Source organism: Equus caballus, chromosome 11, assembly GCF_041296265.1.
Source record: "Equus caballus isolate H_3958 breed thoroughbred chromosome 11, TB-T2T, whole genome shotgun sequence".
Taxonomy (NCBI): Eukaryota; Metazoa; Chordata; class Mammalia; order Perissodactyla; family Equidae; genus Equus; species Equus caballus.
In genome coordinates this window covers 8,412,095-8,427,958 of record NC_091694.1, presented here as the reverse complement: position 1 = coordinate 8,427,958, position 15,864 = coordinate 8,412,095, and the positions used below count along the sequence as shown (strand labels likewise).

The 15,864-nt window shown below is 49.5% G+C and overlaps 1 protein-coding gene and 1 long non-coding RNA gene across 5 annotated transcripts in view; one reads left to right on the top strand and one right to left on the bottom strand.

Moving 5' to 3' along the window:
- The window catches only part of LOC138916109 (uncharacterized), a 33,667-nt gene extending 23,806 nt beyond the window's left edge, over nt 1-9,861 (bottom strand). Inside the window, exons 1-2 of one of the 2 annotated variants that reach the window (XR_011422841.1) lie at nt 9,676-9,834; nt 6,618-7,079 (exon numbers count right to left, since the gene is read on the bottom strand). This is a non-coding gene — a long non-coding RNA (uncharacterized lncRNA). Of the gene's footprint in view, nt 1-6,617; nt 7,080-9,675 lie in introns of those variants that run through there. The other variant, XR_011422840.1, reaches the window with a different exon arrangement.
- The window catches only part of COG1 (component of oligomeric golgi complex 1), a 14,219-nt gene continuing 6,706 nt past the window's right edge, over nt 8,352-15,864 (top strand). For 2 of the 3 annotated variants that reach the window (XM_005597229.4, XM_005597228.4), the window contains exons 1-6: nt 8,372-9,437; nt 12,132-12,376; nt 12,521-12,702; nt 12,841-13,011; nt 14,933-15,089; nt 15,647-15,857. In XM_005597229.4, the coding sequence (XP_005597286.1) occupies nt 9,123-9,437; nt 12,132-12,376; nt 12,521-12,702; nt 12,841-13,011; nt 14,933-15,089; nt 15,647-15,857 (1,281 nt within the window). In that variant the 5' untranslated portion in view covers nt 8,372-9,122. Of the gene's footprint in view, nt 9,438-12,131; nt 12,377-12,520; nt 12,703-12,840; nt 13,012-14,932; nt 15,090-15,646; nt 15,858-15,864 lie in introns of all 3 variants that reach the window. The other variant, XM_001916362.5, reaches the window with a different exon arrangement.

Genomic DNA, 15,864 nt, shown 5'->3' with positions numbered 1-15,864 from the left:
AGCAAGGCCTGTGCAGAAAAGTAAGTGCATTGTGTGTCTGCCTGATAAGGTGCTACGCACTTTCTGTCTACACAGAGTGTTCCTTTCTGGACAAAGGACTTTCTTTCCACTCTGCTAAGCTTAACTAAACTGGGGTCTCCACCAGAGTGGACCAGGGGGTATAACTTCTCACCTCCCTGAAGAGCCTCATATCGCCAAAGCATTCTAGCAACTTAGCAGTTCACGGCATGTTACAAATTGCTGAGTTAGCTCTTTGTTCCTCCTCCATTGTGAGACCGTGGTTGGCGTGGGGCCTGGTGCTAACCAGAGGGAGAGGATCATGCTGCTAATCCTGGGTCTATAACCATCTGTATTGCTCTCAAGTCCAGCTGGAAACAGATGGCACACTCAGAGGGATTTAACTGAAATGAACGTAATGAAGGAGCTGCGCACAGAGGTGTGGGGAGGCGTAAGGGAATCAGCAAGAGATGGATGAGGAGACTAGCTAAAGGTGGAAGCCCTTCCTGACCCTAGAGCTGAAGGGGACAGGGTGGGGATGATGTTGTGAGAACCCAGTGAGAGCTGAAACCACAAGGAAGGTAAGACTCATCAGGAGCAGTGGTCATAAAGTAACTAAGCCACAGCCAGAATCACAGCGGATCTGTTTATGATCTCTTCCCATGGCTGAACTCAACCAGAGCCAGAGGGCAAGAGAGCCAATTGAGACAGTCCACAGACATCAGCCTCCAGGGAGGGGCACAGAGTGGACTGTTTGGTGGGAGGAGGCACGTGGAGAATTACTAGCATTCCCATGCATGAGATATCCCCCCCAGCTCAGAAGCCCAGTGCACTTAAAGCTGCCCATGTTGGAATAGCTGGAGTGAGTTCATTAAGACTACTGCCAAGGTACAGGCATAAATGAGGGGCCCTTGGGGACTTCCAATGTTAGAAGTGCTCTCTAAATCCTAAGGATCAACTAGATTTTCAGAAAATAGCCATTGGTTGGATTGGGAGCCGCAAAAGGATGGAGGGTTAGAGTTCCACCCACTCACACAGTATTCTAGGTGGTCAACACCCAAAGATTGAACCATGCTTTGGGCATTGATGGTGCGGAATGCAGCTTATGGTCTCCCCTTGCAAGAACTCATCTGCACAACTTTTCAAATTCAAAGATCAAGTAATATACTCTTGCACTAACCCCACCTATACGAGAAGCATATCAAAAAACTGACCTGGTTATTCAATTCATTTGAGTCAAATTGGTTGCATTTCCCCCAAAACTGTATTTCCAAAAGACCCAAAGTGCACATTTTCTTGTGGCTAAGGATTCAGAGACTTTCATCCTCCAGCCTTGGGCCAAGCAGGGTCGATGCTTCTGATTTACCTGATAGAACTTAAACAAAACACAACAAAAACCAAACAACAAACTTCACAATCCAGTAGAAGCAGAGCTTAGCAGAGCTTTCTGCAAGCACAGCTTCTCCTAAAACTCTGCAGCTGCCTCAGAGATCTGATGTCCCAGATCTGAACTCTGCATCTTCTAAGCCATCTTTAACTGATACTGACAATTTGAGTGTGTGAACCCCAGGATGGGGCGTGATCCTGTCGATGGCTCATCCCTAAGAAAGGCGGACTTGAAAACTGTTTCCTCCAAAGCTAGTTCCCCAGTTATGCTGTATCCAAGAGAAAAATATCCCACCAAACCTTTACCATTCACTACAGCTGAACAGTCTCAGATGGCAGCTACAGGTGCCTGGGAGGCCATTGCCCTGCTCTAGGTAAGACGAGGGTAGCATTACGGTAATAAAATAGTTTCTCTTATAGATCTCTGTCCTCAAGTCAAAGACATTCAATGAGTTTGGCAGCAACCACCTCCCCTTGAACTTATGCTCGGCCTCAGTTTTGCTGTCCTGGAATATCAAAGTGTGTGAATATACTCAGAAGCATCAAGATGAGGGAATAAGAAGGTTAAAATGGACAGGAGTCTTTTCTAATTCTGTAAGTAACATTCGGAAGTCCAAAGAACTCACATAATTTGGGGGAGAGGGGAGGACTGATCAGAATATGAATTAATTCAACATTTCTGAAATTAGAATAAATCTGATGATTTTCTTTCTTGCATAGGAATTCTAAGGTAAGGTGCACTTTGAATATTTACATATTTGTTAGCATACTCATAAATTACTTTATTACAACATTAAATTATTATTCATACAGTCAACAAAGATTATGTCCACTGTGTGCCAGACACTGTTCTAGAAGCTGGGAATTTGGTGAAATAAAAGACAGACCGGATCTCTGCTCCTTGTTGTAGGCGAGACACTCATACAAGTACACAAATAAGCGAGCGTGTAATTGCATCCTAGTGACAGAAGCTATGATGGAAATACACAGACAGCAAAAAGTGGTGGCTGAGGTCCCAGGCTGCAAAGCCAGACAGCCTGGTTTATATCTCAGCTCTGCTACTTCCTTGATGAGTTGGGGCAAATTGTATAATCTCCCTCGGCCCCAGTTTCCTCCTCAATGAAGTGGAGCAAACAAGAGGATCTAGTTCAGAGAGTTTTTTGTGCAAATCGAATAAAGCAGTTCCTATTCAGAGTTTATAACAGTGCTTGACGTAGAGTGAGCCCCTGATAAATATTTGCTTTTCCTACTTTAGACTAGGGTGGCCCAAGCAGTCTTCTCAGAGGAGGCAACTGCCATGTGAAGATCTGGTAAAAGAAATAGCCAGGGGCCGGCCCCGTGGCCTAGTGGTTAAGTTCGTGTGCTCCGCTTCTGCTTCTGCGGCCCGGGGTTTCACTGGTTCGAATCCTGGGCACAGACATGGCACCATTCGTCAAGCCATGCTGGGGCGGCGTCCCCCATGCCACAACTAGAAGGACCCACAACTAAAAATACACAACTATGTACTGGAGGGACTTTGTGGAGAAAAAGGAAAAACAAAATCTTTAAAAAAAAAAAAAAAGAAATAGCCAAGAGTGAAGGCCTTACAAAGGAGTGAGCCAAGCCTCGTTTATAACACAGGAAGCAGACCAGTGAGGCTGGAGTAGAGGGAGGAGAAAGAAGAGTGGGATGGATGGGCCAGGTCATGCAGGGACTTGAGAGTCTTCTATAGGAGTCCGTACCTGCCCCCAAGGGAGGGGAAGCCACTGGAGGTTTGAAGCAGGGGATGCACAAGACCTGATTTACACTTTTGAGGATCCAGCTTGCTTTGATGGTGAGAAGAGAGACTAAGGGGACAAGAGTAGAAACGGGGAATGAGGAGGTAACTCGAGTGGTTCAGATGAGAAGCTGATGACATGGACTGGGGTGGTGACAGTGGAGATGGAAAAGGACAGGGATATATTTTGGATCAGGGGTCAGTAAACCATGGCCCATGGACCAAAACGGGCCCTCTGCCTGTTTTTGTGATTGAAGTGTTACTGGAATCCAGCCACGTGCATTCATTTACTACCGCCTATTGCTGATTTCGTGCTACAAAGGCCTTGTGGAATAGCTGTGATAGAGACCCCAGGGCCTGCAAAGCCCATTGACTGTCTGGCTCTTTATAGCAAAAGTTCGACAATCCCTGTTTCAGAGGAAGAGTCTATAGGACTTGTAAATGGAGTGGGTGAGGATAGTGAGAGAGAGAGGCATCGAGGATTATTCCTGGGTTTTAGCCATGAATAACTGGGTGGTTCTATTTCTCGTGACAGGGATGACTTGCAGGAGGGTACAGGATGGGTCTCGGGAAGAGAATTATTATTTTGGATGTGTAAAGTTTGAGATGTCTCTTAGACATCCAAGTAGAGATTCTAAGGAGGCAGCTAGAGGTACAATGCAGGAGCTCATGGCGGGAGTAACAAACATCGGAGTCATTTGCAAACATCTGTTCTCTCTGCTTCCACTGCCATCACAATTTCCACCTGAACCACTGTAATGACCCTCTAATTCTTAAGGCCATGGGGCAGGATAGGGTCACCTAGACAGGGAAAGCAGATCCAGAGGAGACGAGTGCCAAAGCTTGAGGCTGGGACCATCCAACATTGAGAGGTCAAGCAAGGAAGAAGAGCCAGCAAAAATGATAGAGAAGAAGTGCCTAGTGAGGTAGGAGAGAAGTCCCTGGAGCATGCCACAGAAGCGAGGAGGAAACTGTCAACGAGGGGCAGGTCAGCCAATCCAAATGCTACTGAAAGGTCCAGAAACTGAGAAGTTTACTACTGAAGTCGACAAGATGGAAAGTGAGGCCTTTGAGTGGATGGAGTGGTGATGCAGGAGCCCTAATGGGTGGCGTTGAGGAAGAGGATGGGAGGTGCCTTGTGGAGAGAGCAATTACCAAAGACCAAGACATTTCCTTGTGATGAGGAGAGGAGAAATGGGCAGCGGCTGGAAGGAGACATGTAGACAAAGATGGGAGACACGAGTGAATAGTTTTAAGATAATGGGAATGATCAAATGAGAGAGAGGAAACTAAGTAGGAGAGAAAAGGAAGTGAGGTCTTTGACTGGTGGGAACGGTGAGATCCAAAGGTCAAGTGGAGAGGCCAAAGGAATACTATGTTCTTTGTAACAAGAGAGACGGCGGAAGGTGGGAGTCCATGCAAGCAGGTTGGTAGCTAAAGCAGATGTAATCTGAGGACATTCCTGTCTGATTACTTCTATTTTCTCCCCACATATGAGAAAGCCCATCAACCTGGGTGGAATGATGGGGAAGGGAAAGAGACAACGTAGGAGACTTGAAAAGAAGAGGGGGCTTCTTTGTCAAAGAATCACTGACTTCCAATCAGTATGTTTTGTATTCTCCATAGCATCCTGCACAGAGCTGGTTAACACAGTAAGTACTCAGTTACACGCTAGTCAAGGACAGAAAGTTTGGGGTGTGAACTTGGCTATCACCTTTTGTAGTCAAGGTGTTGAGAATGCGTGTAGCCCAGCCGTCCAGGCTCTCTTCATCAGCTGTGATGCCTGCCTGGCTGTTTGTTGAAGGCAGAGTCTCAGGTATCTGCAAACAGCTAAGTCAATACCCACCCTTTCTACTACAAACGTCACCTCCAGTAGACACAGGCTGATAAACCTGCCCTAAAGATAAAATGTCAAGATGACTGCATTAGGCTCTCTTTACCCCTTTGGCATCTCAGCCAAGAGCAAACAGCAAGTGTCTGAACCCCACTGCACAGCAGTGTGGAATTCAGCCTCTGTCCAGGCCCTGACACTCCTTTTATTGACATGGTCTGTCCTTTACCAGATCAAATTTCCCTTTCTTTTCTTTGCTTTCTGTTAATTTGCTGTCAGATTCTTCTCCTTTTCCTTTTCCTTCTTTCTTGCCTTCTCCCTTTCTGTCCCTTCTAGCTTAACTGGAGTTAACTTTCTTATCTTAATTTTCCTAGGTAATTTTGTTTCTTCCCCTTATTCTCTCTTCTCTGGGTGTGCCCAGCCCCCCATCCATCCTAACTCTATGAGAGAAGAGCCCTCCCTCCAGCATCATCAGGGTATGGATAGAAGGTTCAGCAGATTCACTCTTCAGCTTGAACGTTGCCATGCCAAAAACACAGCCACCCTGCATGAAAGGGGACTTATTGAAACAAGGCAGTGAAGTGCGATATGGGTACAAACTGTCTTACTGCTTTGCGTACTTCAACTATTAGGCAATTGATGGTAAAAGACCCTCTTGCCTTTTCCAATGCATCCTTTGAACAGATACTTTGTGATTATGTGACATATATGCATGACACCATTTACTCATTTGCAAATACTTATTGAATCGTTGAATCTGAGAGTCAAGGTCTGTAGGACCCTTTCCCATGTGGTAGACGACATATTGCATAAAAGAAGAACATGTGGTGTCTGCAAAAATCTGTTAAAAACCCTTCTATTTTAGGCATTATGCTGGCTTGCTTTCTATATTTCTATTAAAAAGTAAGGAGAAACTTGCCCCCTCAATGTTCTGAATGAGGTAAGCATGCCAACGGGCCCAGAGAAAGTAAAAAACACCAGAACATGTCCCAGTTTTGAAAGATAGCCCTCCAGCATGTGGACACTTGGCTACTAGGAATGGCCACCCCATGTGCCACCTGCCCACAAATCACTGGAGAGCTGCTCCAGCTTGGGTCCCCCAAACCCCCTGTACAATTGCAGAGACCCACCTTCAGGCAAAGGGTAGGAAGCAGTGCGGGTACTTTCTGAATGTTGCTCAGAATTGTTTGGCTCATCTGTCTCTTGATGTTCTGAAATTTTCTTTGAAGCTGATAATGTGACAAAGTAGAAAGATCAAGGACTTTAAAGTCAGACTGACCAGGATCTGAAGACAAGCTTGGCCGCTGACTATCTGTGTAATTTCAGGCAGCTCACTTGGTCCAGCTGAAGCTTGTTTTACCCATCAAGTGAGTGTGAGACCACCTACGCTCCAGGATTATTGTTAGAATTAAAGATAATAATGCAAAGTGCCTAGATGGTGCTCAGAATTACAGCTATTAAAATTGGCAGAATGCCTGGGTTTGATTTGAATGGCCCAGGATGATCTAAACATAATCTCTTGAACTTCAGCATTGGATGTTTAAAATTCTACTGCTAAAGTTTCAAGGTGAAGGGAAGAAAACTTGACACCAGGAGTCACCATGCAATACACAAACACACATTCATCCCTAAACCAAAACTAAACAGTGGCAATAAAACTAGGAGGTGCCCTTTACTCGTATACTCCTTAGGAAAGAAGATTCTAGTTCTCATCTCTGTCCCCCTGTCCCCAGCACAGTGCCTTGTCCAGCTGCAGAAGCCCGGCTCTTGGCCCATATCCTGGTTTTGATCGGGTGAGAAAGTAGAGAAAGGCGAAGAAGAGGGGGCTGCTCCCTCACTGTGGGGGAATGGGAAAGGAGACAGGAGAGGAAAGAGTCAAAGATACATTTCCTCCAGCACCCAGAGCGTTTCCAGTGCCCGGGCAACGAGAAGGTTTGGTAACAGCTGCTGTTAGGCGCTCGGTTCTGCAGGCAGAAGAACAACAGTGGCATCTTCAGGGCAGCCAGATGAACTTGGCCGGGGAAGCAGAGAGGAAGGGATGGGAAAGCACTGCTTTCAGAACACACTCCGCAGTGGAGATCTCAGCTGACAAGCTTGCTTTTTCTCTACCTGAAACGACAGGTGTGTCCTCAAGTTCAAGGCACTTCACACAACCCCCAGGTCCCCAGAGCCTGACTGACACGTTGACATCCCTCCCTCTTGCTGTTAGAAAGACGTCAGCCCCACTCTCAAAGAACTGGAAACTCAGAGGTGTGTGTGTCAGTGAGGGTCTCCAGGGCAAGCAAGCGAAATGGATTTTGATTTTCAAAGAAACGAAATTCATCAGTAAGATATTGGACAGCCCCTAGAATCTCTGGGAAAGCTGAGGAAGCAGGCTCAGGGGACAGACAGGAACAAAGGGAAGCTAAACACTCAGAACCCAGGCGAGCATGTCGCAGGGTGATTCTGGTGAGGACATCACTGTGGTCGCCCATAGCTGCCACCAGCACCACTGCCAGCACTGGCTGGGCGCTTCCCCTGCACAGTGGATGTTGTGGGTGATACCACCACCACCAGCAAGATGAACTCTCCACTGTCCCTGCTTCTGGACATTACCAGCTCTCCACTGAAAGTCCTGGGTGGTTGTGTCTTATTGGCCGGCCCCAGGATAGCTGTAAGGGGAAAAGATCTTGCCGTATGGAGGTGAATTCCCCAAATACAGAAAAGAGATTCTGCAGATGCTGGGCAGCCAAATACCAACAAGCGTCCACTACAGAACGGGACTGCAGTGACAGCAAATTGCAGACCTGCCACCAGGGAGTGTTTTGAGTATGGGAGCAGTTGTATGGTAAAGTAGAAAAGGCAAGAGCCAGGAATTCAAAATTCTAGGTCCGAGTGCTGACACTGTCACATATTAGCTGTGTGACTTGGGCAGGTATAAATAAGCTTCTCTGGATTTTTGTCATGAATGGAATAATTTTCCTACCTACCTTGCAGGGCTGATGTGTATATCAGATACATAATGTTGTGGACTTGGAAAGTTATACTATTACTGAGTAAATCCGTTTGCCTCTCAGGGTCCCAGGTGACCCATTTGCAAAATGAGAACATTCCCCACATTGTAAGGCTATTGTGAAGTAAGCTAGAATATTATAAACGAATGGTTTACTTACAGATTGAAATTATTCCATGTCTGGGAGGTGGTGGGTGGGACAGGATGTGGGTAGGGACATAGATGAGATAAAACTAACCATGAGTTAGTAAGTGTAACACCTGGTGGGTGGGCACATTATACCATTCTCTCCAAAATAGGATGGGTATATCTTCCATAATAAATGTCTTTTAAAATGAAGGGTCTTGGAAATACATAGAAGAAACAGGCCACACTCTCCAAGTTTTACTACTGAGTGAGCGTTAGCCACGCCCCCACCGCCCCCGCCCCCGCCCCCGGCATTATGTCTTCCCAGGTATTGCCTTCTTTTTCTCTCTCTGCCCACGACCCTCCTCTCCGGGCTGGTGCCAATGTAAGGCTATACCTAGGAAACACCGTTAGAGGTTAAACACTGGTTTGAAACAAAAACGAAAACCCCAAAGAATCAACCACAAAAGAAAAACAGAAGTGCAGCGAGCGCACAGTCCCTTAAGGGGCAGCCCGCGCCCGCGCTCCGTCCCGGTTCAGAGCAACCGTGCAGTTACTCTTTCCAGTGAAAAAACGGACTCAAACTCAGCACGCACGGGCAGCTCTGCGTCCACCCGGCCCCGAGCCGACCCAGGACGCCGGGCGGCTGCGGCTGTCCAGGTAAGGGGGCCGGCCGAGAGGGCAATCGCGTCGTGGCAGGGGCCCAGTAAGGGACACGAGCGTCCTGGTGCGGCGTTACAATCACAAGGCAGGTGCTTGATCACGATAATTAACTCCGCGAGGAGAGGCTCCGCCTGCGCTGGCAGGGCCTTCAGCTCCCCGTGAGGCCGGGCCTGCACACGAGCGGCCAGCCTTGCGATCTAAGTCACCCAGCGTCCCCTTAAAAAGCCGCCGCGCAGGGCCGGCACCGCCCATCGCCCGCCCGGCACAAGCATGGCGCCCAGCGGGGCGGAAGCGCTTCCGCCCCCAACCACGATGGCCGCGGCCCGGGGCCCCGGGCGGAAGTGACCTGTCTGACGGCCGACCGGGCCACCATGGCGGCCGCGGCCGCCTCCCCCGCGCTGAAGCGGCTGGATCTGCGCGACCCCGCGGCGCTTTTCGAGACACATGGAGCGGAGGAGATCCGCGGACTGGAGCGCCAGGTTCGGGCCGAGATCGAGCACAAGAAGGAGGAGCTGCGGCAGATGGTGGGCGAGCGGTACCGCGACCTGATCGAGGCGGCCGACACCATCGGCCAGATGCGCCGCTGCGCCGAGGGGCTGGTGGACGCCGTGAAGGCCACCGACCAGTACTGCGCGCGTCTCCGCCAGGCCGGCTCGGCCGCGCCCCGGCCGCCGCGGGACCCGCAGGTCAGTCCGGGACCCGGGATCCCTGCCCCTCGCCCTCCCACTCCGGCGGGTCAGTCCGGGAACCCGGATCCCCGACCCCCGCTCTCCCACCCGCGGGGCGGTCCCGGACCCGGGATCCCCGCCCTCCGCCCTCCCACTCCGGCGGGTCCGTCCCACAGGCTGCTGACCCCATCTCAAAAAGCCCTTCAGCGTACGTATCTTCAGAGCCTTCCTGACTCCCAGGCCCTGATGCCCTCACCTCATTGGCAGGTGCGCTGGGCTCTCCCTTCCTGCTTTCGGTGAAAACGCCGGGATCTCTCTCGCTCCACAGTTCAGCTCATTCCCTGACATGGTCTTAGAACGGATTTCTTCTCCCTTATGTTGACACCTTCCCCCCAGCTCGTTTATTTCTCATCTCAGCCTTCGCCCCACCCTCACCCCACTTGCAAGAATAACTCTTGCAATCCCAAAGAGCTTTTCTACCCTTTGCTAGAGGATAGTACCGGCCATCAAGCGATCGTCTTTTAATAGCGGAACATTTCATTCTAGGGAACTAAGGTTATTCTAATCAGGTTATATCCTAAATGCCCTTCCCTCCAAACTAATGTTAGACCTGATGTGGAAGGATGCGGCCCTAAACACGTCCTTAGACTGGAGCAGCATTTTGTGTTCCTAAGGAGTGTTGACTTGGGGATGACAGAGTGTAAGGTCCTGGAGGGTGAGAAAGCTGAACAAGGAATTTGTTCTTATAAACCTGAGAGAAGAACCTTACAGCGACATGGAAGAAGGAATTGCAAAAGTACAATTTAGCTCCAGTTTGGAACTTTTTAAAACAACCTGGGTTTTAGAAGAATCCAGGTCAGTAGGCTGGGCTCTCACAGAGGAACTGTAGAAGGTTGGAAATACTTCGCTAACTTTTAAAATGACAGACCTGGTCCATCTGTAAGCTGTGCATTTAGCATGCGTCCCACGGTAGGTGGCCAGCCTTTGCTATAACTGAGTCATGCTTCAAGGTTTATTAAAAAGCTAACTTGTACTGTGCCTGACATTAGAAATATGTTTATTTTTATAGTTGTTATATCTGATTTATTTTCAGTCAAACTCACAAAACTTTGAGTGCCTTCTGTGTCCAAGGCACAAAGAAACAGAAGTCCCCCAATTCTGGTTCTGAAGGATCTTACCATCTAGGCGAGGAATTAAATCCATGGAAAGTTGATAAGAAAAATGTAAATAATTTAGATAGCAGGAAAAACCGTTTTAGGGTAACGGACGGTTGATTCCCAAAATAATTGTGTATACTTCCCATAAGAATTCTGAAGGAAGTCACTTTCCGCTCTGGCTCTTCTCAGTAAAGAAGGGCCTTTCGGACAGGGGAGGTTGGACTGTGGGTCTGGGATATGTAAAGACACTTAAAACCAGGTATCAGTTTGATTAAAGCAGAGATCCTCAGCCTTGGTGCTGTTGACATTTGGGGCTGGTTTGTTCTTTGTTGTCCTGCGCATTGTAGGATGTTTACAAGAATCCCTGGCCTCTGCCCAGTAGAAGCCAGTAGTGCCCTCCGCCCCTGTTGTGATAATAAAAATGTCTCCAGATATTGCCAGATGTTTCCTGGAGGATGCAATCACACCCGCACCCCCACCCCCCCAAACCTGCCCCGACACACACAAGAACCAAGGGATTCGAGGGCCCTGGAAGAAAGTGGGGGAAGAACAGGAAGTCCTCGACCACTAGGCTTAGATACAAGCAGTGAGGAGCCTTTAAGAACTGAGCAAAGATGTGACCTAAATGGCCTTTGAAGAAGGTTAATGTGACAGCAAAGGAAAAGGATAGATGGGTGGGTAGAGAATGAACACAGCACAGATGAGATGTTTTGGGATTAATCTAAGTGTGAGATGATGACCTGCGTTAGGTTCATGGAAGTGATAGCAGATGGTAGCTAGGTAGTGAGAAAGTCACAGAACCATCGGAAGGACATGAATTTCCTGGGAATTTGGGAGCAGGGTGGTGGTATATGCCGAGATACAGAGAGAGATAAGAGATCTGAAATTTTTGATAGGGAGATGAATTTAATGTTACGTATACTGATTATGGAATGGCAGTGAAACTTGCCAGGTAGCAGCAGAAAAGGCTCGAATGAGATTCAGGGAATGGTGAGGACTAAAAATAATGATGTGATGGTAGTGTTCTGCTGAGAGGTAATGTCTGAGCGAAGAGCATCCTGAAGTAAGAGGACAGACTGAGATGAGTAGAGGCGTGAGGGCTGAACCGGATAAAGATTTGGTGGACGGTTGCTGAAGAGAAACAGCCAGCAAAGAAGTCCGTGATGCGCTCAAAGAAGCAGGAGAAGATGTAGGACGGCTGGTCATGAGAAAAGGGAAGGAGAAAGCTAGCCTGAGTGGTGGTCCCTAGGGCTCTGTGCCCTTGGGACCTTACGAGGGTCACGGGTAACCAGACTGTGAGGTGACCAGATGAAGTTTGCCTCTCCATGGGGCTGAGCAAGGGCGCACGCAACTGATAGGAAAAACCAATGGGGTTGTACAGCACTCCTGACTCAAGCAATTTGACTACACTGAACTTTGATGCCTGGCTGAGTGGCAGTGAATCAGGCTTAAGGAAAGCTTTGTGCCCTAGAATAACGCCAGGTTTCTCCCAAGCCTGCCAAATGCTGACCTTGCCTTTGTTTGTTCTGACTTAGTTCTGTGCCTTTCCCTGCAGCCGCAGCAGCCATCCCAGGAGAAGTTCTACAGCATGGCTGCCCAGATCAAGCTCCTCTTAGAAATTCCTGAGAAGATCTGGAGCTCGATGGAGGCCTCGCAGTATCTCCACGCCACACAGCTCTACCTGCTCTGCTGCCACCTTCACAATCTGCTCCAGCTGGATTCCTCTGGTTCCCAATGCAGCCCCGTCCTCTCCCGATTCCCCATACTCATCCGGCAGGTGGCAGCTGCCAGCCACTTCCGGTAAGTGGATCCAGCACAAAGACCTTCCCTGGTGATGGCCACACTTCACCACAATGTTATGGAATGTCTTCTTCCCTGGTATACCAAGTTTCTTCTCCCAGGATGTGGAAAATTCCCTGCTGACCTCTGTCATCATCTCTCTAGGTCAACCATTCTGCATGAAAGCAAGATGCTGCTCAAGTGCCAAGCCGTGTCTGACCAAGCTGTCGCTGAGGCCCTGTGCTCTGTGATGCTCTTAGAAGAGAGTTCTCCTCGCCAGGCCCTCGCCGACTTCCTGTTGGCCAGAAAGGCAGCTATTCAGAAACTTCTCAGCCAGCCACTCCATGGTGGGTGTGGCTTTTTCCCAAAATTTGGTCCTTAAACATGTGAATAGAGAAAGATGAGCTGAGGGAGACAAGCATCCAAAGCGTTCTCTGTTTTTGACTTCAGTAAATTGTTTAAAAGAGGCTGGTTTCTTCTCTTAGGTGCTGGTATCAAGGCTCAGATTTGCTCACTAGTGGAGTTACTGGCCACTACTTTGAACCAAGCTCATGCCCTTTTCTACACTTTGCCGGAAGGCCTGCTGCCAGATCCATCCCTGCCATGTGGCCTGCTCTTCTCGACTCTGGAGACCATCACAGGCCAGCATCCTACCGGTGAGCTCTTAGCCACCCTTTTTATTTTCTGGTTCATTCAGGTAATATTTACTGAGCATCTACCATCTGCCAGCTTCTGTGCCAGGCTCTGGGGATACAGCTGTGAACTGGACAAGTATGGACCCCAACTTCGAGGGTCATAGGCTAGTGGTAGAGGCAGATATTGAACTCACAGGTACACAAATATCTGCTTAATATCAATGTTGGTCATTGCTACAAAGGCAAAATACAAGTTGACTTGGGAGCGTTGAATGGAGGGACCTCACCAAGATCAGAAAAGACTTCCCTGGAGAAGGGACATTTGAACTGAAACCTGAAGGTTGAGTAGGAGTTAGTCGGGCAAAGAAGGCAAGGATGAGAGAGCTCCAGGAAAGGGAGGAGGATGTGCAAATGTCCTGAGGCAAGGAAGATATTAGTGTATTTGAGGAACTGAAAGAAAGCAGATGAGGCTGTGAGGGGTATTGGGTGAGGGGAAGAGCAGCATGAGAAGAGACGTGGCCGGTCTGTCAGATGTGACCAAATGATGCAGCCATGTGGACCAGGCTGGAGAGTTTTAACTTTATCCAGAGAACAATGGATAGCCTTCTAGAACATTCTAGCCCTGGTGGTCCTTCTGTTATCCCTTCCCACACATCCCATACTTTTACTTAGTAGCATTTATCCCAGGTGGAGTTAAGTGCAATTGGCTTTTGTGTGGCAGTGGCTCCCCATGGGGCTGGAGTGGACGCTGACAGCTCACTTAGGAGGCTGTCGCCGTGACCCAGGTGACAGACCAGGGGGCAGTAGAGATGGAGCTGAGTGGACAACTTGGACATGTGTTTAGGAGGAGGAGATTTGGCGCTGGGCTGGCTGTGGAGAGAGTGGCAGGGAAGTGTTGAAGTTTCCGAGAAAAGGAGCTAGTTTGAAAGGGCTGATGATGAGTTCACTTGTGAACATTCCCGTGGAGACGACTGAGACCTTGGAGTGGAAATGTGGAGCCGGCAGGCGCCAGTGGGTCTGGCACGCAGGAGGGGTGTGGCGGAGACACAGGCCTCTGCACGCGGCCGTTTGCAGCTGTGGGCATGGATGACATTTTCACTAAGAAGGGAGGAGGACAGGGGACTGTGCCTCAGGATGCTCCAGGACGCAAAGGTCAGGCGGAGGGACACAGCCACAGGCAGAGGGAAGGAGAGGAATGTGCTCGGGCCACGTGGTCATTTTCAGAGAGACGTGCGTTAACTAGTCTCGTCTCTGCCTTACTTTATCTTTCAGCGAGGCGGCCACTTCCTTGTGCCTGGTTTCCCTCTCAGTGCTTACATTTAATGCTCTTTGCCTCTCATGAGAGGTGAGTGTTGGTAACTTTGTCATGGAAAACAAGTTCAAGGGCCCTCAGAAGGACCCCTGGGCTTCAAAGTCCAGAGGGTGCTCGTGCACAGAATACAAGGAATGGGCCTCCCAGAGTCGCACGGCGGGGCCCGTGCCCTTCTCGAGAGGTCGCCTCCGAGGAGCCACCACAGCTCATGGTCAGGATGCCTGGTCATTGGTTCTCTCCTGGGATCCCCAGGGGCGGTAGGAGAATGGGGAGGCCGGGAAACCATCACCTTTTGTTTTCTGACAACTGACGTGCTACGTGTAAAATGTCAAGGACTGCACAGACTCCATTCTCTGTCTCTCTCTTTTTTCCCCCCATTCCTTTCCTCCCTGTCCTTTGCTTTCTTCTCAGCCAATAAGATGACCAGAGCTGGAGGGAAGCTGCCACACTCTCTGCTGAGGGAGGCCCTGGGAAAAATATTCTGTACTTTCTTTTTCCCCCTATTTCAGAGGTCCAGTCTGGCGTGCCCAGAGGCAGGCTAAGTGATCTTTGGGAATTCCTTCTGGGACCCTTCTTTACTATGCTGTTCGAAGGACAGCCTGATGATTCCTCAACTGGCCTTCTCTTTAGGAAAGGGCATCAGTGTTCTGCAAGAGGAGATGAAGCTCTGCGGCTGGTTCAAACACCTGCCAGCGTCCGTGGTGGAGTTCCAGCCGGCGCTCCGCACCCTCGCGCACCCCATCAGCCAGGAGTACCTGCGGGACACGCTGCAGAAGTGGATCCATGTGTAGGTGGCCAGGCCTTCCCGAGGCTGGGGACCCGTCCACGCACCAGTATGGCCGTGCAAGGGCCAGTGAGGGATGAGGGGGAGCATGGTGTTCCAGATGAGGCTCAGCCTGCTTCCCACGGGGTCGTGCAGGCCACTCACTCAGACACCTGTCACTGCCTTCGTGGCGGGTTAGCCCCTGCTCTGGGAGAACCAGGGAGGAATTTGTCTGTCAAAATATTATGTAAAGGATTCTAAATTCTCTCTATGTAAGACTTCTGCCACTCCTCAACTTTTCTTATGGCATTGGTTTTTGAAGCCGTTCTCTGGGGCTCTGGACTTCCTTCTAGATGTCTCAGGGAAGCAAGGGTGGGCCTGGGGAAAGGGCTACAGGCCCCACCTGCCAATCCAGCTGGAAATGCTGTGTTTATATATGTTTATAAATGCTCTCAGATAAATATATTTGTATCTTGGGACCCAGGTAAGAGGTTTTCAAATGGAGTGCTGCTGCTTTTCTTAATAAAGGTGTGAAAAAACCACGCATCTCATGGGGCCCAGGGAGATCGATTTTGTTGCAGGTGTAATGAAGACATTAAAAACGGGATCACCAACCTGCTTAAGTACGTGAAGAGCATGAAGGCTCTCGCAGGCATCCGGGACGCCATGTGGGAGCTTCTTAACATGGAGTCCACCGCCCACGGCTGGACCGTGGTGTGCCGGCGGCTCCTGGAGAAGCCCCTCCTGTTCTGGGAGGACCTGATGCAGCGCCTCTTCCTTGACCGATTGCAGGTGAGCT